General features: G+C 42.2%; 2 protein-coding genes across 2 annotated transcripts in view; both read right to left on the bottom strand.

Annotated features, from left to right (window-relative positions):
- Window positions 1-6844: 6844 nt before the first annotated feature.
- On the bottom strand, window positions 6845-13263 carry LOC137282776 (uncharacterized). Its single transcript, XM_067814568.1, has 4 exons — window positions 13192-13263; window positions 12431-12506; window positions 9080-9257; window positions 6845-8637 (listed from the first exon to the last, which is right to left on the bottom strand). Exons 2-4 carry the CDS (start codon window positions 12503-12505, stop codon window positions 7100-7102), a joined length of 1791 nt encoding a protein of 596 aa, XP_067670669.1. The 5' UTR covers window position 12506; window positions 13192-13263; the 3' UTR covers window positions 6845-7099.
- Window positions 13264-17784: 4521 nt separating this feature from the next.
- LOC137281197 (monocarboxylate transporter 12-like) overlaps window positions 17785-24432 on the bottom strand; it is a 19496-nt gene continuing 12848 nt past the window's right edge. Inside the window, exons 2-7 of the mRNA XM_067812318.1 lie at window positions 20849-21049; window positions 20337-20480; window positions 19292-20074; window positions 19031-19081; window positions 18320-18608; window positions 17785-17986 (exon numbers count right to left, since the gene is read on the bottom strand). Of these exons, the coding sequence (XP_067668419.1) occupies window positions 17785-17986; window positions 18320-18608; window positions 19031-19081; window positions 19292-20074; window positions 20337-20480; window positions 20849-21049 (1670 nt within the window). The remainder of the gene's footprint in view (window positions 17987-18319; window positions 18609-19030; window positions 19082-19291; window positions 20075-20336; window positions 20481-20848; window positions 21050-24432) is intronic.

Below are 24432 nucleotides of genomic sequence, written 5' to 3'. Positions count from 1 at the left end.
CACTGTGCCTGAGTTCGTGCATGCCCACGTTAACGTCTTCCAGATTAGATGACGCCGTGCCCGCCGCCACAAACTGTGACTTGATGTAGAATCAGACAAAACACATGTACCATCACCATGACGCGATAAAATCAGGTGCATTGCTACAAACACAAGGCAGAAAACTGAAAAGAAACAAGCACGAAAAACGAATTCTTCCATGTGACCAACTTTTGCGTTCACGACTCGTTAACAAGTGTATGTGCCAGTGTTAGAGTTGATGTTTAAAGGGCACCGCACTGATGATAAATGAGTGAGGGGATTTAGTTTTAGCAACAGCAGATAATCCGGTGATCAACAGCATGAGCATCGATCAATAATACTGGGATACGATGACGTGAGTCAGTCAAGTGATCAAGCCTGTCCGTCAGGTCTCGTAAGTAGCCTCTTGCGATAAGTATGGGTTACATGTTACGAGGGAATGTCAATAAGTTTTGAGTCTTGAGCATTTTTCACACCCAGGTGTCACAGCCTATGGTACAACATTGAACCTTGGGGTGTAGCTGATGTGATATATACGTTTTGGTATCCTACTCTCAGAAGTTATTGAACAGCTCACATTAACAGATAGAGACCACCCTCACGGCAGTGAAAATTAATAAAATTGAGTATAGAGCAGTAATTAAGTTTTTAGTTCTTGAAGGAAACTCGGCGAAGATGACCCCCGTCCAGGTCGCCCAACAACAAGCACTAGTCAGGAAAACATTGACAGAGTGCATAGACTTGTGCTGGAAAATCGTCGAATCACACGTTAGAGGAAACCACAGGCATTTCACACGGATCCATCGCGACAATTCTTCATGAACATCTCGTCATGTCTAAGGTGTGCGCAAGATGGGTGCCAAGAATGCTTACAGATGAAATGAAGCAAACAACGGTCACCATAAGCAACTCCATGCTAACCAGATACAACAAGAATCCAGAAGATTTTCAGTTTAGGCTTGTAACCTGTGATGAAACCTGGATCCACCACTATGATCCTGAGAGCAAACAAGAATCCATGGAATGGAAACATGTCACTTCTCCCAGGACCAAAATGTTCAAAGCCTCCACATCAGTGCAGAGGGTAATGGCGACAGTCACGATAGCAAAGGTGTCATCCACATAGATTACTTACCAAAAGGTAGAACAATGAATGGGGTATATTACGCTGACTTGTTGAGACAAGTGCGACAGTCAATCAAGGTGAAGCGCCGGCCAAGATCAGACTTGGTATTCTTGTACATCAAGACAATGCTCCAGTACACACCTCTCGCGTTGCAGCCGCTGCTGTCCAGGAATGCGGGTACGAAATCTTGCATCATCCTCCCTACTGGCACCAAGTGATTACCATCTGTTCCCAAATCTCAAGAAGCACTTGCGTGGTCGTAGATTTCAGGATGATAATGAGCTTATTGCTGCTACTGAGGCTTGGTTTGAGGACCAAAACGGCGCCTTGTACAGAGATGGCATCAGCGCCTGGCAGAAAAAGATGGAACAAGTGTCTTGACTCACAAGGGTACTATGTTGAAAAATAAATGTGGTTCATACCAATATTTTGTGTTTTTCTATGCAAGGCTCAAAACGTATTGACATCTCCTCGTAACCCGGATATTCACGAGGATAATATCAGTGACTGTCCCAGAAAATGTATTGAAACCAAATCCTGTCTTAGGGCGTCATTCATCCAGCAGTATCACTAGGCCACAAATATTGCCCGAAAATGTCTCGGCTTTGCAAGATCAGTGGGTAGCCCAGTGCAGACAGCACCGGCTCATCGCTACCATTATTCCTGTTTCGACTTCCTACATATGCAAAATGTGTCAATATAGGTCAAGAATGGCGCCGGTGGAAACATCCACCCCTTAATATTAGAGGATGACGCCACGTAAAGACGATTAGACGTACGACCTTCAGTTCCTTGTGGAGACCATCTGCCCTCCAAGCCCAGCAGAGCGAACCCCAGGGTCACGAACCAACCATTCCCCACGTGGTGGAACAGGCTCCAGTGGGAGGCGTGGCAAACGACCACCATGTCCAAGGACTGCTTGACAGCACCCAGTCACGTTATCAAAGATATTATCTTACCTCACCCATAAATATCGTTTTCTGACTGGCTCAGCTCTCTTCTATTATTTTCAATGTAACCGTCTTACAAGCGGGGTATACTGTAACGAACCCTCGAGGTTTGTTTACGTTCCCCTCGGCCTTCGGGCTCAGGGAACATAAACAAACCTCGAGGGTACATCAGCTAGTGTCCCCCTCGTGACCCAGTGAACAAGTAATAACGTAAATTATTACCTGTTACTGGACAAATACACTTTCAAAGATCTATTGGTTTTTCCTGTCAAGCTCACGGCAAAAGTAAACTAGTTAAACCTTCAATCATAAGTCGTCGTTTAACAAAATATACGAGCGCTACATGTAATTTCAATTCTCAATAAAACACTGTACAAACAGGTCTTAAAATACTATCAAGAAAGTCATAACATAAACCTTTCTCAATGTCACCTTGGTGTCTAACACTCGATATCTAAATGAGTCAAACTGTTGATCATTATAGAGAGTTCATGGGTTTTTCTCCGTCGCAGTATTTTTGGTTTCATAAAAAGAGATGCACTCACGTGGCAGAAGTACTCCAGCTGTAAAACAGAAAGAAGGAATAGAATATCACGACGCCTTTATCCAAATGTTGCGGCTTATCAGAGAGGAAACACGGAACACAGGCTTGCGTATGTCTAGAGTCAAACCACGAATTTGGTGAGACAAGAGAGACGTTAACCACCAGTCTAACCCCTGTCTAACAAAGACACAGCTTTCTTTCATATAGAGCATTTTCGCATCAACTGTAGAGCCACAGCATGTGTCTACAGGTTATATACCCGACTTAGCTAGTGAGGTAGTTGGTTGTACGACGCATGTACCAATATTTCGGCAATATCATCGTACCCGCGAGGGGATGTTCAGAGTGACGAGCCAACGCTTTAGCCACCATGCTATCAACAATATTTCTTTCTTGCCCCTGCTGTGCCAAATACAATGATGTCTACTTTGTTTGAACATGGTTTTAGAGAAAGATGTGGACACAACCAGTCATACTCAACTACTACCTGCATTGGGCAAGAGAACACCTCAGCAACGACACGTGCAGTTGAATAAAAGCACATAGACATTGATAACCAGAAGTACTGATGCGACTCACAATGAACCACTTGATCGTGCCATTAGTAGGATTGATGGTGGACAGTCTGTTACAGCAGTTGCATGGACACAGGGATGTAGTGGGACACCGTTGCAGTTGGCACAAGGCCTGGGGGTCAAGCGTATGACGTCACACCAAGACGACGTTAACACCACGCTATATCATCCACGACAGATTTGTGAAAACAAACCCTGCAAGGAGACATTTGTTCAAAGTTAGAGTGCCAGCACATACCATCAGGAGTCACCAGTACATACCATCAGGAGTCACCAGCACATATCATCAAGAGTCACCAGCACATAAAATCAGGAGTCACCAGCACATAAAATCAGGAGTCACCAGCACATAAAATCAGGAGTGACCAGCACATAAAATCAGGAGTCACCAGCACATAAAATCAGGAGTCACCAGCACATACCATCAAGAGTCACCAGCACATAAAATCAGGAGTCACCAGCACATACCATCAGCAGGCACCAGCACATACCATCAGCAGGCACCAGCACATAAAATCAGGAGTCACCAGCACATACCATCAGGAGTCACCAGCACATAAAATCAGGAGTCACCAGCACATACCATCAGCAGGCACCAGCGCACCGCGGGTATTAGACTTGCTCAAATCTCTAACGTAATACTTTAAAGTCTAATTAAATTTATTTTTGAAAAACAAACCCCAAACAAATATATAAATAACACTGTCCGTTCATCTGGATCTGTCTCTTTAAAGGATAGAATTAGTCTTTTCAATTATCTTTATGGTTTAAATTATTATATACACAGACTGTCATTCATAAAAAATATTTTGCTTCTTTGTTTATTGACAAAACCGAATACTGTAATACTATAAATTCAAAAACGAAAATTGAATCCACAACTGCAGCCTAGTTTTGAGATTACTGTCATCAAAATCATAACATATGTATGCTTAGGTTTTTATAATGTAAAAAACATTGATTGATGGACACATTTAGTGCCAATCACTGTTAAATACTTAAGGTCCGGATATATCACAAGTACGAACCTGAATCGTAACATACTGAAAGCCATTAAAAACGCTATTTGACGTTTATGCTTTCTTTACTCACACAAATGCCTTCCTGCATCGATGTAATTGTCAGATATGGCTTACATCTGTGGATACCTTAATAGGAAAATGTCCAATCAACAACAGCGTCAGGGACGCAAAAAAGACATCAAACAAAGGAGGGGTCACTTGCAGTGAATATCGTGTGCGTCCACCGAGCACTACAAGACAGTCTCCGGGGGCATTGGAAGACACAGAATTCTCAGAAACAGCTGTGGAATGGTTTGCCAGCTGATGTTGAGGGGTCAGTGTCAATTCAGCACTTGTCTTTGGTCATGGCACCAGCCCTTCCAAAACGACCATGTTCAAAAACACAGTTTGGCGCAAGTCTTTCTTCTCGACGTAGATAAATTCGTTGACGTCCATCTGCAAACGGTACGTTAAACCTGCGTTAAGGCATCTTCGCACCCTTTGGGCGCAAGCATGACGGTGTCTTGTCCCAATTGTCCTCACTGCAGTATCATCAGCTGTTTTGAACCGATTTCGCAAGTGTGAGACTCGGATATTGCGGCCCTGTCGAGCTGTCGTCAAAGGTGGTGCACCAGGTCGCAGACAAATGCATCATTTCCGGTGGCCCCAAAACGTCTGAGTTGACCAACAGTGGATGGATGCACATTACAGTGCCTGACAATCATCACATCTGTAGAAACGCCGCTAACCACAGCGAGAACCTCTTTTCGTCTTGTGTCAAGCGTGACATTTTCTCAACATGATTCAGTGTCACAATTCCTTGTGCTTGTACAGCGCCTGGGTGCAGGCAATGCACGTGCACAAAGTTTAGTTTTAAGCATAGAAATTCCTTAAAGAGGAATTCTCTGGGACTCAAACGCGAAATGGCAAGAATATCAGCCTTTTATCCCTACATCTTCTGGATCGCAAGAAAAAAATCTTTAATAGAAGACTTGTTCCAGGACAACAAATACCAACTTTTAATGGCTTTCAGTATACATTGCAAAATAATTTTTGTCCGGTACACAGCCACACTACCAACACTCTCGTACGTGTATGCAACCAGTAGCGTAGAATGTAACCTAACCTCCACGCCATCTCACCTACTGACAGACATCCTTATTGTGTGACATGTGACAGGGTAATTATACCTGTACATTTCCCACCCTATTTCCGTGTCGATTGTCACGTGACAGACTGTCGTCAACTGTATATCACATTAAACACTCCGACCCGCATCACAAAGACCCTTCACAGTTCACTTGTTTTAGTTTTCACAAAATGTCGCTAGGTACATTCCATAACGTGCATTACTTCAGATTTGATTATTTATTTCATAAATATCTCGCTGTTACCTTTCACAAGCGGAAACTGTCCAGTAGTAGGCAGAGATGACAGTCGGCATTGTGCCACCGTCAAGAACACCGCAACTTTATCAACAGAGCCGCCGACTGATGAGCGCTAGGAACTCCTGTCGATGTGGGAGATGATCAAGTGCGTTAACGGAGTGGGCACTTCCGGTTCCTATTTCGTTCTTTCAAAACCTCCTCCGGACAGACACGACACACACGCGCGCCTGTTTATGCAGTAAAACTGGATTTGCCACTTGTAAAGTCGAACTTTGCTGGGATCGAACCTCGCCTTTACAGTCTTGATGGGGTGAGGGTGATGGTAGCCTAGTGGTTAAAGCGTTCGCTCGTCTTGTCGAAGAACTGGGTTCGATTCCCTGCATGGCTAAAATCCATTTCTGTTGTTCCCCACCGTGGCCTTGCAGGAAAATTGCTAAAAGCGGCGTAAAATTAAACTCATTCACCTATGCCCGGGATCAATAACACCCCACACACACATCAGCGTATGTTTGGTCAACACTTGAGGTGATATACACACCTACTTGCACGTGAAAATTTACTGCCACCTGCGCCGACCTCGGGAGATATTCCCGACACATCCGCCACCCAAGTCGGACAGAAAGATTTGAGGCCCCATTGTCCTTCATGAAGATCGTCCGACAGATCCTCAAAAACCCTGTACCTGGTTACACTAAATCCCAGCGACCTATGCTGGTCGTCTGAGGTGACTGCGAAGTCGACTGACCTGACTGACTGCGTGTCTTTGTATCTCGAGGATGGTGTTCAACATCTGACACTGGATGGTCTGGTCCAGACTACACTAGTGCGGGAGTGATGGAGTAAAAGGTGGGATTGGATTAATGGACTGGGGCAGTTACCTTTAGGAAATCACAGAATCTTATACACTGGACTAAGTTTGTGGAGTGAGTTATTAAACGAGGTTGAGTAAAGTGAGTGAGTGAGGTCTTATATTACCCTAAGCAAAAACAGGAGTACACTTAAAATAGGTTTCACTCACTCATGTGGGGATTCAAAACTCAGGCATGACAAGCGAAGGTTTTAGCCCTGAGTGTACCCTACCAAGGCCATCCCACCCCACTGTTAGTAAACTGAATTGGTCTATAGAATGAATATCTGTGAGGGGTGTGATTTACTGGATGGAGTCAATGAGTGACTGAGTGAGCTATGACAGTGCGTAGACATTTTGTTCTCACTTACAAACTACACCAACAACAATCATTCAGACATTTTGTTCTTTCAATCAGCAAAAAGATAGGAAGTTTGACAGTAAGTGTGACAAGTATTCATTGAGAACAAATATATAGCTGGCAGCAATATCAGGTGTCTTTAGAACGTTAGCAATGTTTGGTTGAATGAATTCAAAACGAAAAATCTTTCAGCCAAACAATTCTTGTCATTTCATTTTGGTGAAGTATATGACTGTTCCTGCAGTATAGGATAGGGGATACTTCATCTTATTACTAAATACAAAGCTCATATCAGTTGTGAATCCAGGAGAAAGTCTGCTTCAACATCCTCTTCATCAGCTCCAGCATTAGGCTTCTGCCATGGAGTAAACTCAAGCGAGTCTGAACCATCTGCAAATCCTTCCTCAGTGGGAACAACATAAATATGTCTGGTAGAAACATTTCTGCATGTAGACAAACTGGATTTCAAACATCCCTCAGACCACAGGTGACATTTGTCGTCAGTGTCGGTCCCTGAGACCCAATGATGGTGTTGTAATGACTTTGAGGTCTTACACAATCCTCCTAGTGCATCATGGGATACGTCTGTTATGGAACCATCACAACAAACACCTGTTCTACTAGGCCAGGTAAGGTCACTTCCTTGTGCCATCCTGTGAGGGTCTGAGTCATTCTGACCTGATTTCCACATACAAATCTGCTGCAAGGGTCTCACTGGACCCGCTGCCCCTCCACCATCGAAGGTAGCTGGAGGGGACAGATCAAGAGAGTTCACACTGTCAGACAAGATTGGCTTCCAGGCAAGTTTTGTGTTTAGATTGTGATCATTATGACTTCCACGTGACCTGGCTTGTAATGATGTCTGCTCCAAGCCATTTCCACCATGTTCCAACAAACACAGCAAATCCTGAGTTCCCCTGAGATCTCTCCAGGGAAAGGACGCTGTAGGCGATGTTTTGCATTCTTTGTCTTCCAGCTCCAAGCAACAATTTGTAACATTTCCGTCTATTCCCAAAGCCACTGATGTGACTTGGCGACCTCGTCTCAGTCTCTCTACCAACATTTCATCACTGGAATCCATCTTGTGTTTTGTCAACACATTGCCACTTACACAATCTCTGTCACAATCAATATCTAATGAGTCAGAAAAACATAGCCTTGGCCCAGATTTACAAGCGTCATCATAGGAAGTCTGAGTAAAAGTTAGAGAGTTATCCAGAAAACTTACAGAATCTTCACATACATTTTTATTTTCCTTTTTTTCAGATTCCCTGAGTCTGAAACCACTTGCACCTTTCATCATACTTAATGGAAGAGAATCTGACTGGTTCATTGTGAAAAGAGCATCTCCACATCTGGTTTTGATATCAGCTTCCAGCTCACGTTGTTCCCTCCACTTAGTTCCTTCATCCTGACATGCTTCAGGGTCAAAAGACTGTAAGATGGATACGTCTGTGCTCTGATTCCCCAGCATGTCTGGACAAGATGTATCACTGCTTTTAATGACCGGTTCTTCAAGCTTTGGTTTTGAAAAATCAATATGAGACAGGTGCTCTTCCACCTTAACAGGCACAGCTTCATGTGAGTCACACAGTCCTTGAAGAGTAGCCTCCCTTGAATGGTGATCTGGGTTCGGTGAGCTGAGGTCTTGATTGGGACTCTTCTTTTGTGATGTGCAGCAGACATTTGTGGATGAGTATAAAGGGTCAAACTCCACATGAATGTCCAGGAAATGTTCACTGTCACACGAGGAGTGTTCACTGTCACATGAGGAATGTTCACCTGCTTGAGGCTCACTGCTTGATTCATTCGTTAGTTGTTTATCTGTAACAAAAAGGAAGTAATCAAGAGACACTCTCCATTACCATTACATCATATTTCTTCCAACATAACATGATTCTAGGACACATATATTTTCTTAATTGATCTTAGTCTTCTTTTCTAATCCTCCCTCCTGACAATTTAGTTTAAAAAATCTATAATTTCTCCTCTGCCACACAAAGTGGTCTTGCCTGAATAAGTAAAAACACATTTTGTGAGTGAGTTTAGTTTTATGCTGCTTTTAGCAATGTTCCAGCAATAATATGAAACAGTACACCAGAAGCTTAACACATTGGACCCGCACTTGGAATTGAACCCGATTCTTCGGCGTAATGAACGAATGCTTTAACGACTAAGCTACCCCAGCGCCCCATACATTTTGTCTATACCGCCATTTTCTCTGTACACATCATATTTGATACCCTCAAAGTTGTCCCCTACCTACCACTGTTGTTGTTTGTGTGGAGGAAGCTTTGTATGGTGGTTTGTTTTGTGGCTGTAAAGAGGAGAGGGTGAGGGGGTGAGGTCTGAGTCAGTTCCCATAGTGATGACTTGGACTTTCGGGGAAATCCCCTCACCACACTTAAGCGTCGTCTCTTATGTTTGGGTGATGCTGGCTTGATCTGTAACACAGATTAGACATGAAGCACATTTCACAAACATCCCAACCCAGAACTACTTGCAATAGTTTTTGTCTCCTCGAATTGTCTCATTTGAAATCATTTCCCAAATGAATGTATAGTTTATATGAAACAAATGCATGTTGAGGTCGTTTCAGTCTCATGTAATAACTGACAGGAAACTTGAAACCCAGATCAAGTTTGTTAAGAGGTACCGGGTGTGGATAACCCATACGAAACTATACGAATCTGGTACTTTCAGTATTTGGCACTGCGCATTTATCAACTGAAGTCAATGGCTAAACTATCCATGCATTGATAGTTTTTTGTCAAGTAATTGCTATCAGAGACTCAACCACTGCATCCACTGATCCCCAGTTACAGACATACTAGGAAATACATGAATGTTTAAGGACATGCAACCTACTTGTGTTTACCTGGCTGCTGGGTTGGTATCTAGGATTACACATGGGCTCATAAACGTGTTAAACGGATGCAGATACTCAAAAACTGATTTAAAACCTGGAAAAAACATTTCTATTTCAATGATGGTTATTTCGCTGGCTGTCTAGAAAAATACTGTTTCTGCTGCTGCCCTGTGTGTTATAACACGGCTGGTGCTCAACTGGCGGTGAAGTAGACACAGAATACATATAACCTCTACAGTGCCAACCACAACAGCAAGGAACTCCAGCTGTGCGTCCATGACTAGTGAGAATCAGCAGCACTCCTGTATTCCTCTGATAATAAGACCAATGACATTGACAAGGAAGACAGCTCACGTAATATTAAACATATGTTAAAATAACTTGTCATTATGAAAACAAGAGAAAGGGGACTTGTTCATCAAAGCTACATTCAACAGAATTAAAGGTCACATGCAACCAAAAAATCAAACATAATTAAAACACAATGATCACTTATTCATGACATATAATATAAATTGCTGCTAAAAAAAAACCAAATAACAAAATTATATGCGCACAATCATGATTCAAAAGTGCAATATTTTGTACTTGGGCATACTTCCGTTGAAATGAAGCCCTCGGGAGACCGAAACCAGTCATAGTGTGTGGATGTGCACTCAAGTGTAACGACAGCTTCTGATTAGCTGGCTCATTTGCTGATACACTGACGACTCATTGTGTGTACAGAAAGGTGATCTGTTTGATGGGCATTTTAGAATTATGGCAAGTCACAAGAATGTTCTCTGTGGATAACAACTTCTTTTATTGTACTTCATGCGTCGTTTCAGTATGGATTCATGTACCGTTGTCAAACAAAATCATGTAACTAGAAGAAGCTGTTATCCATGAAGAATGTATATAAAGATGTTGGGTTTTGAGAATACATGTTCTCTGAATTTGCCCTTGATCCAATCAAAAATCATCTCAGTAGAGATGGTGAATGACTGTGTGGCTGGAAACTGTCATTTGTCCAAGTACAAAGCAGGACTTGAAACTGACAAGAGTTTGCACCAGTTTAAGGCAGATCCAGTCATCCGAGAAAAATAGATTTAGTTTGCTAGCAACCAACAGACATTTGGGTGTACAAGTATCACACCAACCTAATTACATAATGCGGCAGAGACAGGACTTGAGTGCACGAGTCATAAATCAATTTATTTTGTTTATGGCATATAGCCTGATGGGTGTTAAGTTCAAATTGCATGTGGTCAATAATTAAATCTGTGTATTGCGTGTTGTCTTTAGCAGACAGACTGGCAGACATATAGGTGTCAATAAACCACACATTGAGCTTTGTTTGTGACAGAGGCTGCTTACCACAATCAGCAAGTTTGTTTTTATGTAACGAGTAGATTATTTACTTGTTCGTGTACACAACCAAGATTAGGCTACTGCTCACAGCCTCAAACTCTGGGCATGCATACAGTTTCAAGCTCCGCGAACCTATTCACTTCACATGCATTATGGGCGCAGCGGACAACAGCTGTTGAAACCACTTTTACCATGTTTACCCCCAGCACTGGGGGAAATTTAGTGAATCGTTTGAACTCTGACATCGCGGGCTTTTTTTCATCACATTGTTTTCAACTTTATGAATTGTCATTTTTGATGATTTGATTCGGTAAGTGCACACCGAAAGGTATCAGAATCTGTTTTACGTTGCATGTGACCTTTAAGCCAAATGATGGAGAACCTAAATACCAGGGTCTGGACCTCACAAACCAGTGACTGCCATCCCTTGGGATGGGAATAAGTAAAGCAAATGTTTACATATGTTTTTTTTGTTTTTCATGTCACATTCACCAGCTACACGTAAGCTGGTCTCTCATACAGACCCTGAAACAAATGTATCCAGTAAAGCCATGTCTAGAAAATGTGGAAAGTCTGGAAAAAGTCTCAGGGTTCCTTTACAATATATTTCAGTATTTGTACTATGAACCTTTTTTCTGGTTGCTAGTCTACAATCAAGTCTGCTCCAAACAATTTAGTGACAGTCCAGTTACAACATCCATGTTTGTGGGTCACAGTAATAAAGTAAAATCCTGATGGTAAAGATATCAATTAACATGATTAAGTGTGTTTGTCCTAATGAATATTGCGGACAGTGCAGACAGTTATGTTTCTGGAGTGCACTGGAAGTCGGTAATTCCAACTGCATATGACAACACATTAATCCAACAACATGGTCCAATCTATCATCACCTATAGCTAACATGAGCTGCTGGGCAACAGGAAGCAGGAATACTCATGAGATTTTCTCTGTATACATCCAAATGAGGAATTCCTGCATGCACAAACTTGGGTGGATGTCTGTAGGCAACATTTAGTTGGTAGTTTGTTCTGTTTTTCAGTAGTTTTTGATGAAAAAATTGAGATCTTGTGTGACCATCAAAATTGATATCTACCTTTTGTTTGCAACATATGTCATATTTGGGATTTCACTTTCTTAGTAAAGTACAAATTCTAGTACTTTTTTCGGTTGAGTCCCATCCGGGATTCGACTTGTGGAAGTCGCGGTGGCTGAGCAGGCTAGGCGGCTGACTTTGTGTGCTGGCGATTAGGTGCCTGACTCTGAGGGTGCGGGTTCGAATCCCGGATGGGACTCAACCGAAAAAAGTACTAGAATTTGTACTTTACTAAGAAAGTGAAATCCCAAATATGACATATGTTGCATTTGACCACTTTCTAAATGGCATCGTGTAATCATACCTTTTGTTTATTCCGAGTGGAGAGCCATTCCTCGGGTGCTGTGGTGTGGACACTATCCGTCTGCTTCCTCTTCATCCTTGCGACAACAGAAGTAAAATCACATCAGCCACATGAAATATTCCCACGTGTAATAATAAATTATCAAAACAACATCCTAACTCTGGCTAGTTACTAAAGCACTCCAAGGGAAATAAATGCAAGGTTGAGGTTTAAAATGCTCAAAACCGTTTAACCATGGAAGCAAGCTTAAACTTTCAGATCACAGTAGTTGGAGGAAGAGCACAACAAAGTATTCAAAAGGTCCACTGCATCGGACCTAAAATTTCAAACTTCAACAAATATTATGGATGAGAAATACGGAATAACAATTCATCAACATCCGCGATCGACACAGGATGCTAACGATGCTGGTTGACTGCGCCTGATTTTGACTCAGTGATTTTCTATAAAATAATCACTTAATTATGTCATGTACCACAGTAAAGAAGGAGGAATTACAGTGTTATTTCTTTACACTATCACGCATTATTAACGCGTGGTTACCGTGTCCACAACTAATCAACGTAACAAACACTGCAGGTGAATTTTCATATTCGCTCTTTTTTAGTTTCAGCGCTTTAGTCAATATGCAAACCCTGCTCAGGGCGACAGTTTGTAAAATTATTAGTAGTGAACTTTTAGAAACATAGCCTGGTCACGTAATGCATTAGTTGTCTGTGAACGCGACAAACCGCACAACAAAAAACAGCACTAAATTGTACCTGTTTACGTGAGCGCGCCATGTGATGCACTATTTACCAAAGGGACGTAACTCTAACACAATACTCTTAAGACCGTTAAAAACACAAACATTCAAACATTTCACGAGAGGCTGAATACAAAGTTGGAACCATCAACATGGTGTATCTATACCTTGCGTTTTGAATGATAATAAATGTTGTGGAATACAAAAACACACACACACACACATACTCTCTCTCTCTCTCTCTCTCTCTCTCTCACACACACACGCGCAGGCACAAACCGCTTTTTGAATTTTTCTCTTCTTAAATATTTGACTGAAAGCAAGTAACTTATCTATGAACACAGCATACCCCATTATTTATTTAAGTTCTTCAAACCTAGTTGTTCCCGTTGCAAGTTTGTTAATTATTTTAGAAATATTCTGTCCCTTGAGTTGCCACTAGTCTTGGGTGAACGCACATTGTAAGAGCGCTTCAGACATTATGCTCACGTGTAGCAGAAATAGGCCGATCCCGTTATCATTTGCACATCTCCATGAGTATTTTTCATACATATACAATCTCACATATTCCTTATATTTTAGGTGTGACAGTATTGATGAATGTGATTGTTAATTTACATTCCAGAGTGTGCAAGTTTGATTTCTTTGTTTGCTGATCAGCACCACACTCGAGAGTATACTCCAGACACAGGAATATGGTGAGCAAATGACCAGACCGACCCATCACATCCAGTGAATGACGCCAGGGTCACAGAAACAGAGATACAGAAAACTGAAGTACGAGAGAGAGAGAGGTGGTGACGTCACATTTGTGAGTTTCTTTCCGAGACGTGACCGTGGGACAAAAGTCCCTAAAGCGTACATACAATATCCACAAAACATCCTAGCTCATCCACACATAATCTTTATGTCTCATCTACACAGAATCGTAATGTCTCATCCACATATCTTAATATCTCATCTACACAACATCTTAATGTCTCATCCACACAACATCTTAATGTCTCATTGTCCAATGTCCGATATTTACCCGTGGAGACCGCACCCTAGTCTCAGTTCACTTTGCATTAAACCATTTTGCATTCAATGTATGAAAGTCGTCTGTTGATGCTGAATCACAAGGGCTCGATGAAAAATGTATTGTTCAAGTGTTGCAACAACAACTCAAAAACTAGAGACAAGTGAGTCATCACGGCAGACGAAGTCATCACTCCAGGGGAAGGTAGGTCAGTCATCACGCCGGGTGCAGTCATCACGCCAGGTGAAGTCATCGCACCAGGTGCAGTCATCACGCCAGGAGAAGTCACCACGCCAGGTGAAGGTAGGTCAGTCACCACGCCAGGTGAAGGTAGGTCAGACACCACGCCCTGTGACGTCACGCCAATCAATCAATGAACCAACCAACCAACCAACCAACCAACCAACCAACCAACCAACCAATCAATCTTTATTTCGAACTGAAGAGGCAACAGGCCTATAGTAAATATACATAATTATAATGGGGAATTACATACATAAATATATTTACATTTCAGTGATGAAAGTATTCTTCTATACACCATTGCATAATGAATGAACATGACAAGATATTGCAATCATGTATCTTGATTTTTACCGCTTATACGAGTAGAGAATTTTATGATTCTTGGATGGATACAGTAATATTATTAAGGTATTTAAATCGTATTGAGTTATATGATGGACAGATGAGGATGACAGGTGATTCCTTCAAATTACAAAGTGTACATATTCTATCTTCTTTTTAAACATATTTGTACCTAACACTTTCACTTAACAAATCGTGGGATGAACATCGGAATCTTAATAGTGATCGCCTAAATTTCTCCATGTCAACACATGATAAGTATACTTCACTGAATAGATCTTTTTTGAATTTAATAAAAATAAGAATAATAAAAATATTAACTTGACAAAGATATTTTCTAACACCATGTTTGAAGATATGTGTGTGTAAGTCTTATGGTCTTCCAAGCATTTCCTGCACTAACTGTATTTAATGTAACACCAAGATATCTCTTGCAAGCATACAAGTGTACTCTTTTTATTTGACGAAAGTCTGCAAATCTCCAGATTTCTGCTCCAAACATCAAAATTGGGTTTATTTTTACATACAAAAATAAAAAGGGTTTTGTAACTAATATATCCAAGTATACTTAATGTCCTCATAATACCGATAAGTGCCTTTTGGGCTTGGAGAGAAGCGTATTTGGCATGCATGGTCCAAGAAAAACCATTGGTAAAATGTGTTCCTTAAAATCCCAAATATTTATAACAACTAACACAGTCTAGGTGTATACCCTTCAACAACCACTTTTCATTTTTAGAAGACAACGATTTTTGTTTTCTTTCTTTTTACTGTTAGTTTCCATTTATCGAAGTAGTGTTCAAGTTCATTTATTTGATTTTGGAGGCCACTAACTGTACTTGAAAACAACACAACGTCGTTTGCAAACAACAGAAGGGAAATTTTAACTATTTCTGGATGAAGTTTTATGCCACTTGAACAATTACTTTCGATTTGAACAGCAAACTCATTGATGAAACATGAAAACAGGCACGGACTAAGTATACATCCTTGCCTTACACCAAGTTGTAATTTGAACGTTTCAGAAAATTCTTGATTATTCTTAATAATGCCTTCACGATCTCATATCAGACAAAAGTTTACTAATTTTGTTACTGAGACCATGGTATTGGAATAGTGACCAAAGTTTGTTGTGTTGGACAGAATCAAAGGCTTTCGCAAAATCTACAAATAGGACATATTATTTTCCTCCTTTTGAATTAAAATATATTTGTATTATACTCTGTAAAATAAATATTTTGTGAACAGAAGAATATCCGTGTCTAAATCCAACTTGTGATTCATTTATCGTATCCATTGTATCTGCCCAGCTTACAGGTCTCCTTTTAACTATGAAAGTGAAAAGTTTGCTAAATATGCTAAGTAATGTTATTCCTCTATGGTTATTTGGGTTGTTTGCATCACCATGTTTATGAATTGGAACAATCATCCAAATCGTCCAACAGTGTGGAAAACAACCATTTTCCAATATGATATTAAATAGTAATTCTGGGTAAGGTACGATGAGGTCAGACGAGTGTCTAAAGAATTCTGATATCGTGCCATCAAATCCTGGTGATTTCTTTGATTTAAGACTGTCAGTACTTTCTACAATCCTTTCTCTGGTGATTGGTGAATCAAGTCTAGCTGCCGTCCGGAAGTTCTGGATTTTCCCTGTTCAGGTTGGTTTGCTCTGTACTGTCATGATAATCATTGTCATTGTAGTGATCTACTGTATGAACACCACAAAAGAGTTGCTGACAGTGTGTCAATCAATCATGAATCTGATTACTGTTTTGTCTTATTGGATGGTTGTTTAAACGATTAGGTTCAGACCAGAATGTTTGGAGATAGATACGTTATTTTCTACTGTTTGTTGTTTTTCTCGAAAATAGTCATCATACCATAAGTCATCTTACCAGGTGAAGGTAGGTCGGTCATTAGGCCAAGAGAAGTCATCACGTCAGGTGAAGGTATGTCAGTCACCACGTCAGGTGAAGGTATGTCAGTCACCACGCCAGGTGAAGGTATGTCATTCACCACGCCAGGTGAAGGTATGTCATTCACCACGCCAGTGGAGGTACATCAATCACCACTTTCTGCCATACAAAGATCTCATTACTATTTACCTTACCTCACTCGTAAATGTCGCATTCTGATTGGCTGAGCTCTTCTGTTATTTTCAGTGCACCCGCTTACATGCGAGTAACATTTCTATGGGAATGCCAAACATTCGGTATTTCGTGGTAGTAATTCTTTATCGCGAATAACGTTGAAACACGTTTCATGTGCAGAAATTACCGATGTTTTCCGAATGCAAATTGATGGAAGGGAGATAACTTTGAACTTGTCGCCTGCAAAATCAAAACGAAATGTACTCGTGCTTCACACAATTTAAAATTAACATGGAGGTTTTCGGTAAGATAAATACGTTATTCACTAGTCCCGCAGGGCCAGTGGGGTGATGCACCTTCGATGTTTGGTTATAAAGACACCATTTCCAGAGAAGCAGACATAGGGGAGGGGGCACATATGAGTGGTGGAGAGTTCACTTCAACGACGATCCCCACTTCCTTCTCTTTATCTTTCTGACAGGACACGAGTCTACATATGCCCAGGTGAACCATGTGCCCTGAACGATGAAAAGCTTGTGTTGTGGAATTGTTTTGTAGGGCATCACTCAGGGGGTAGACGCGCTATGATCGAGGATAACAGCTACAACCAGGATGATTGGGATTGAGAGGAACTGAACTGCTGTGAGACGACATTTTACCGATTGACGTCTTTCCGTTTTTGCAACTGGGATGATCCATCAACACGATAACACCCGGCCTCACGTTGTTCGAGTTCGAGTGTCATAATCAGATCATGCCAGTATGCTGCCCTGAACAAACCCCACATCGGACCCACATGAAATAGGGAACAACGTTTACGACGCCATCCAAATCCTTAAAAATACCGCAGGAACTCCTTCCTCAGATATGGAATGATCTTCCCAGGGACTTTCATCGACATTTAGTGGCCTCAGCGTGGAGAACCTGTCAGGCCTTCATCAATGCACATGGAAGACACACTCGCTGTTGACCACAGGAACATGCTTTTGAACCGTTTCTGCGCCTGCCAGGTGCCCTTTTCTGAAGGTCCGTTCATTGTTAGCACACCTTGGAACATTTGTGCTTCCGTGTAATTAGCGGCAGCTGTTTGTGTGCCACAATAACGTCTGCTTCTGAGTATACATCAGTAAAACAAAGAGCAGAATAATCTGAGCAAATATCTAAACTGTCATTCCCCGGCTCAGTATGACGTGTTGTCGTGGTATTCCCCGTATCCTGGGCAAATGTCTGTTGAAAACGGGGAGAATTTCTGGACGGCAACAGTTTATCCAAAGGAACACAATGTTTTGGGGAATACTGTTACTACTTCATGAGTGGAAACACGGGGCTCCTTTTGATTACGCAATTGGCCCAACAAATGAGAAATCTGTGGATTGGAAGTTCAATGTGTGTTTCACTTCTGCACACCCTTCAAAGACGTGCTTTTTATCAGTTCAAATGACTACCTTTCCTGTGCCCCTGCATCGTCGGCCTTAAGCATGCCATTATTGACAATTAAGGATATTTCGTTGGGTTGTAAATTTTGATTGTTGTCTCTAGGCTGACATGCAAAATCTCTCCCCAACTCATCTATGAACGTATTAATGTCACGAATATGTTTTGGATTTTCGGAGGCCCATGACCCCGAGATGGCTGCCACTTCTCGAAACTCTCTATCGTCAACAGGAACTTCGGATTTTCCATGTAGCGCCGCTGCCACTAGGGTAACAAGCGACGACAGCAGGAGAAAACAACCTGAAATACAAGGTTAATACAGAGGTAAACACACAATTCCAATTCCGAGGCACATTGTTCCCTAAGTACCTCATTGCAAGATGTCACACAAGAGAACAAACCTATCTGGCTGGTGATTACCCTCATCCGGAATCCAGCATAGAAAGTCGGCGCCAAAAGTTCTGAAGAGAATCCCCAATGAGGAGACCAGTGCATTTTCTTCAGCTCACGCTTTCTTACGCTTGCAAATCCAGCGTAGATTCCAGCGGGGGCTGAAAAGAATCTTTTCATGAAGGGTAAGGTTGTCCCGTATGACTCAAGTCCGCTTTATACAGGACACGTAAGCAGACAATTACAGATGAATGCCATGTCACCCACAGCCAGGTTGATATATAAAATGAAACTATAACTGTTAAAGGAAGGTCCCTGCACTACAGACCTACCTGCTACCACGAAGCTGATGTCGTAACTGGCTCCGCTATCGATGATGAACCCTGGAACAAAATGGCACACCCGTGATGGTCATGCGCACTTCTCTGTCTCTAATTCATGTTTTAAGCCAACTAGTGTTTGCGACAGAATATGATTTGAGTGAGTGAAACCAATTATTTTGTTTATACTCACAATATCAAATTTTCTTGTCAGGACACCCACTATATGCAGACAACAGAAAGACAAAGTATATTTTAGAGATATTATCTCACCTGCAATGGGCGGCCCGACCAGGTAGCCGGATCCGAGGACAAAGGTTCCCACCCCGATACCTCCTGCAAGGTTGTCCACGCCCACTAACTCTACAGTCAGTGGACTCAGTATAACCATAGGACTTGCTAAATAGAACCCCAGTATTGAGGAATATATCATCTGTCCCACATAGGTGGCGCTGTACAGAGGAAATAAGAGGGTGGTTATAGATGCCATTCCCAGACACCCCATGTGCAAAATGAGGCCGTCTATTTCCTGTCTCGTAACTACAAGCCCCGTGAGAATTCGTGCAACCAACGAGAACACGCCATTTCCTGTGAACAGCGCAGCTGCTGATTCGGGAGATGTTCCTTTACTCTGGGCATAAAACGGAAAATGTAGGTAAATCGCGGACTGGGCGAGATTCCACGAGAATATACTAACACAGTAGAGCGCAAACGGTCGGTTCTGGAATATAAGAACATATCGCTGCCACGCGTCACGAACAGATTCTGTGATGGTTTGCTCAGAACTGTTCTGACGTTTCTTTTTCAAGTCCTTCTCCACCTTGGTAGGGCGGAACAACATCCCACACGCGCACATGTTGGCGCCGACACCGCCCATGAGGAGGAAAGTCCCACTGAGGCCGTAGTTGTCAATGAAGAGACGGATGACGGGTCCGCCACTAAAGAGGCCTAGAGCTGCACCCGTCATTGAGACGCCGGCTGTTATTCCCAAGTACTTCTGAAAGTTGTAGCCCAGGCTGACGACAGCAGGACAGTAACTGAAGCCAGTGCCAGCACCTGATGAAAGACAGATTTGGGCATCGCATTATGAACATATCCTTTCCCAAACAGCTGGTAGTTACTTGAACGGACTGATATATATATAGCTTGTTGATCTAGATTTGCAACTATTAAATTGATGCTACAATATTACATGAAATCTCAGTGTGTTATTTGGTAACCATCAATCGCCTGACATGAACAACTCCGTTTGGAATTATTAGTAATGCGAACACATAATTAACAGCTGAGTGGTGACTCTAGGTAGATGTAGCCGCACCTGCAATCACACCGTATGTGATGATGAGGACGTTGATACTGTGGACGAAGGCGGAGATGGTGAAGCCGATGAGGATCAAGATGCCACCGATGATGGCGCTGACACGGCAGTTGTAGCGGCTGATTACCAAACTCGCCACAGGACCTTTTGATGAGAAACATGGAAGTCAGTGCAAGAGGATATTCAGTCAGTGTACATGCGGGACACTACAGCATTTGACCTCTTCTGGCCAGCAAGCACTGGGGACCATCAACCTTTCTTTAAATGAATTTAGATTAATGCTGATTAATAAGGTTGTAAAGTCCAAAATGTGACCTCGAACATCACTAAAACAGACACGTAAACGTTATACATTACTATTTTTTATCTGCCAAAAAGCGGGGTGAAGTTGAACTAAGTCTGGCAGTGCCTCGTGTCTCGTCTAAAAGTGTAGCTACGCCCCATTTTCTCCCACAAATGACAATCTCTAGACCTAGAATCAGGCCGCGGTGTTCCCCTTTAAACTTCTCCACCTGTCAGACACATCATGCTGGAGTGGAGTGCTCCCACCCAGGACGTCTTGGCGTTGTCCTCGTCGTAGACGTCTAGAAGGGCGACGTGGACGACCCCGACGGTATAGGCGAACCAGCCGGACAGCAGGAAGACCACGAAGCATGATGCCAGCACAACCCAGGACCAGCCTTTGTCCATATCAGTGCGGAAAGTGTGTCCACCTGCAGGGTAAGACCAAACAAAAGTTAGATGAGGTATACAGAGTGTGTCTGTATGACAAGAATATGGACAGACACGTCAATGACACGGCATACACAAACCATACCAGTATCATGTGTGATGGGGTTCTCTTAGGAACACGTCCTACTCTACAGCAACGCTGTCATCTTCGGAGTCGTCCGCCATAGCTACACTTCAGAACTTACATGTGTTGTCCCTTTCCCCCTCTCCCAACAAAGTGGGGCAATCTCCGTTTTTCAGACTGTCGGAACATTTTTGAAATCATGGAGAAATTTTGAGAAGCAAATATGAGAATTTGGCGATGGATGTGTGTCACAGTTTCACCAACACAGTGGTTACTACTTACATCTGCCTTGCCATCTTGCTTCAGAATAGACCAATCCTGTCTGTCAATCAAAGCTGGCGCATGCGTCGATTTCGGCCAATCAGCAGGCCGGGCGCGCATTGTTGATTTGTCAGACTTATTTCCGGGGTCAAACGAAGCCTCCGAAGCGATGTGCTTCGAATTATGCCACTCACACTCTCAATAACTATTATTATACATTGCTGTGATCAGTACCTTCAACAGAACCATTTTGGTGAAGACAGAATGGTGGATCAAGCAATGCGATAGGCCTCACGATCTGTTAAGTGTCGGCACCATCGTTCTCGAAACCTGCGTCTGCTCGAAGTTGAGACTTTGTATGAATTTCCACACTTTCGCACATGTGCAAACCCATTACCAATTAGAGGACAACAACTAGCAGTTTAAGGCATTGCGAGTATTATAAACACGGATGTTTTTTGCAACTACAACACTGTTTTTGCTAAACGGTTTAGTCAATACTGGGCTTTGATTTGGTAGACCATAAAGCTGAAACGAGACAGGCGAGAAGGCCGTGACACAATGTAAACAGATCTGACAGCGATCTAATTTCGGTTAGGGACGACCAAAACACGTTACATTAAAGCTCAAAGTGATGGATATAGTTGCCTTCGATCTTACATATTGTTAAATTTGTCACAACTTTTATGATGTTGTCAAGTTTCAAAAGCACAATCTGAATGGCTACTGTGCAGTACACAATCTGTTAATAGCGCAAAATATTTGAGGAGTAATATTTTTTAATCAAAGGGACAGTGTAAGCAGATGTCTATCACGCAATATCCAAAATATGAAAAGCATTTCAAATGAGTGTCTATAAAACCATGCCTTAAATATACTGAACATCATTGAAAACGCACCACCCCTAAAATTGTGGATTTCTAAGAGCAGAAGTGAGCAATCTATGTAAATTTTACATATTTGTGTAGACCAATGTTTGATAAAGAAAAGAAGCAAAAAACAATCAAGCAAAACAGTGAAGATTTAATGCAGCTGACAATGAAATAAAGATGGGGTCAAAATGGAAAGTCAGCAGCGTGTATGACCCCCGTTAGTAGCAACACAAGCTGTGCAACGTCTCCTCATTGAACGGATAAGTCTCTGAATAAAGTCCTGAGGCACTGCATTCCACTCTTGCTGCAAGGCATTGTCGAGTTCCCCAAGGTTGTTGATCTGCGGACGACGTGCGAGGCGTTGGCCGATGTAATCCCACAAGTGTTCGATGGGTGACAAATCTGGTGACAATGCAGGCCAATGAAGTAGAGGAATGTTGTTGTTAGCCAGATACTGTATCGAAACACGTGCAGTGTGGGCTCGTGCATTGTCATGTTGAAATGTGTGCAGATCTTGATGCTGGTGAAAGAAGGGAACGACGTTGTTCTGAAGAATGTTGTCACGGTAGTAAACGGCATTCACTCTGCCACGACAAACAATCAGAGCGGTTCTGTGGTTATAACTTATCCCTCCCCACACCATAATGCTGCCTCCACCCCACCGATCGGTTTGCACAACACAATCCTGATGATAACGTTCACCCCGTCGACGCCATACACGTAGACGCCCGTCAGCATTTCGCAAGTGAAAACGCGACTCGTCGGAGAACACCACACCATGCCAACGTCGTAACAACCACACACGATGCTGTTCAGCCCATTGTCGGCGTTCACAGCGATGCCTGTCAGTCAGGATGGGTCCAACGTAAGGGCGTCGACAACGTAACCCTGCCGCACGGAGACGGCGTCGGACGGTGGAAGCGCTGATCAAACCACGTCGACCCTGGACAGCGTTGGCGATTCTGGCAGCGGGCAAGGTTCGATCCCGAATATGGCGCCGTACAATGTCTCGATCTTGACGAGGGGTGGTAACACGTGCCTGACCTGGGCGTTGCCGGTCCCTGCTGGTTCCTGTTTGTTGGTATCTGTTAGCAAGCCTCAGAATGGTCGAATGATGACACCCAAATCGTCGTGCAATGTTTCTGCTTGAAGCGCCGACCTGCAACATACCCAAGGCCTGTTCTCGTTCCTCTGGTGACAATCTTGGCATGGCGAAAAAACTTTACTTACGAAAGTACTGCGAAAATGAGAACGGTTTTGTGCCGAAGGTCATTTATACCCCTGAACAGCATGCTTTCTGCATGCAATTTGTGCCCTTCGTGTGTGATGTGCATGAATTTTGTTGTTTTCATGTGATGTGTTCGATGATGTGTTCGAACGATCCGTTTTTTACTGTAGAGCGTTATTTACGATCTAGTGTGTTATTATCAAAATTCCCACCATTAATTTTCCATTTCCAAAAGATTCTATTGCCTTATTTCAAAATTTACAGGTGGTGCGTTTTCAATGATGTTCAGTATATTTTGGAATTTCTGTAAACAGATGTGGGTCGAGACGAAAACTATGCAAGAAGAATAGTGACTTTCTGGAATATTGGAGGGAATGAAGTAAAATTGTATTTCTTAACTAAGAGAATATTATTTGTTTTTATTTTTTGTTACAATATTTATTTTTGTTTCATGCAGGAGAGGTACATTGGTACAACTGACATTTTTATTACTTCACTGGAAATGATAGCAAGAGATCTTTTAAGAATCTTGCATCCTTTAGTAGAAAGGAAGAAAGGTAATAAAATAAATAATACTATAATCAATTATAAATAATTATACCTAACTGACATATCAGATTCATGTGGTTTGAAAGCAGAACCAGGCATGTTTAGACAACATTATCGACATGTCCTGGCAGAGCAATAACATGGCACTAACTTAGTTTCTTGGCTCCTGCTTTACGATGTTTTTTTAAAAAGAAAGATAATATATTCTCTAATGAGATTCGTCTGAAAGTGATTACTCGTATCGTAACTCATATAAAAGTTATTTTAACATCCAGAGAGTTTGAACAAAAACACAACGACAAATGCTACGTTTTGGCCACACCCTGGTCTGGCATTATTCAGTCTTGGAACAGAATAACTTGCAAGCTGACAGTTGACTACTCATGCAAC

This window comes from Haliotis asinina, chromosome 4, assembly GCF_037392515.1.
Source record: "Haliotis asinina isolate JCU_RB_2024 chromosome 4, JCU_Hal_asi_v2, whole genome shotgun sequence".
NCBI lineage: Eukaryota > Metazoa > Mollusca > Gastropoda > Lepetellida > Haliotidae > Haliotis > Haliotis asinina.
The sequence above is the reverse complement of the archived record's forward strand: the minus strand, read 5'-3'. Positions and strand labels throughout refer to the sequence as shown.

What these genes read in the sequence shown, in the direction of transcription:
- LOC137282776 (XM_067814568.1), bottom strand. Translation starts at nt 12,505, where the DNA reads ATGAAGAGGAAGCAGACGGATAGTGTCCACACCACAGCACCCGAGGAA. An exon ending in CCACTCGGAATAAACAAAAG is followed by an intron (nt 9,258 to 12,430) that starts GTATGATTACAC and finishes TCTGTGTTACAG; the next exon opens with ATCAAGCCAGCATCACCCAA. An exon ending in CCACACAAACAACAACAGTG is followed by an intron (nt 8,638 to 9,079) that starts GTAGGTAGGGGA and finishes TTTTTGTTACAG; the next exon opens with ATAAACAACTAACGAATGAA.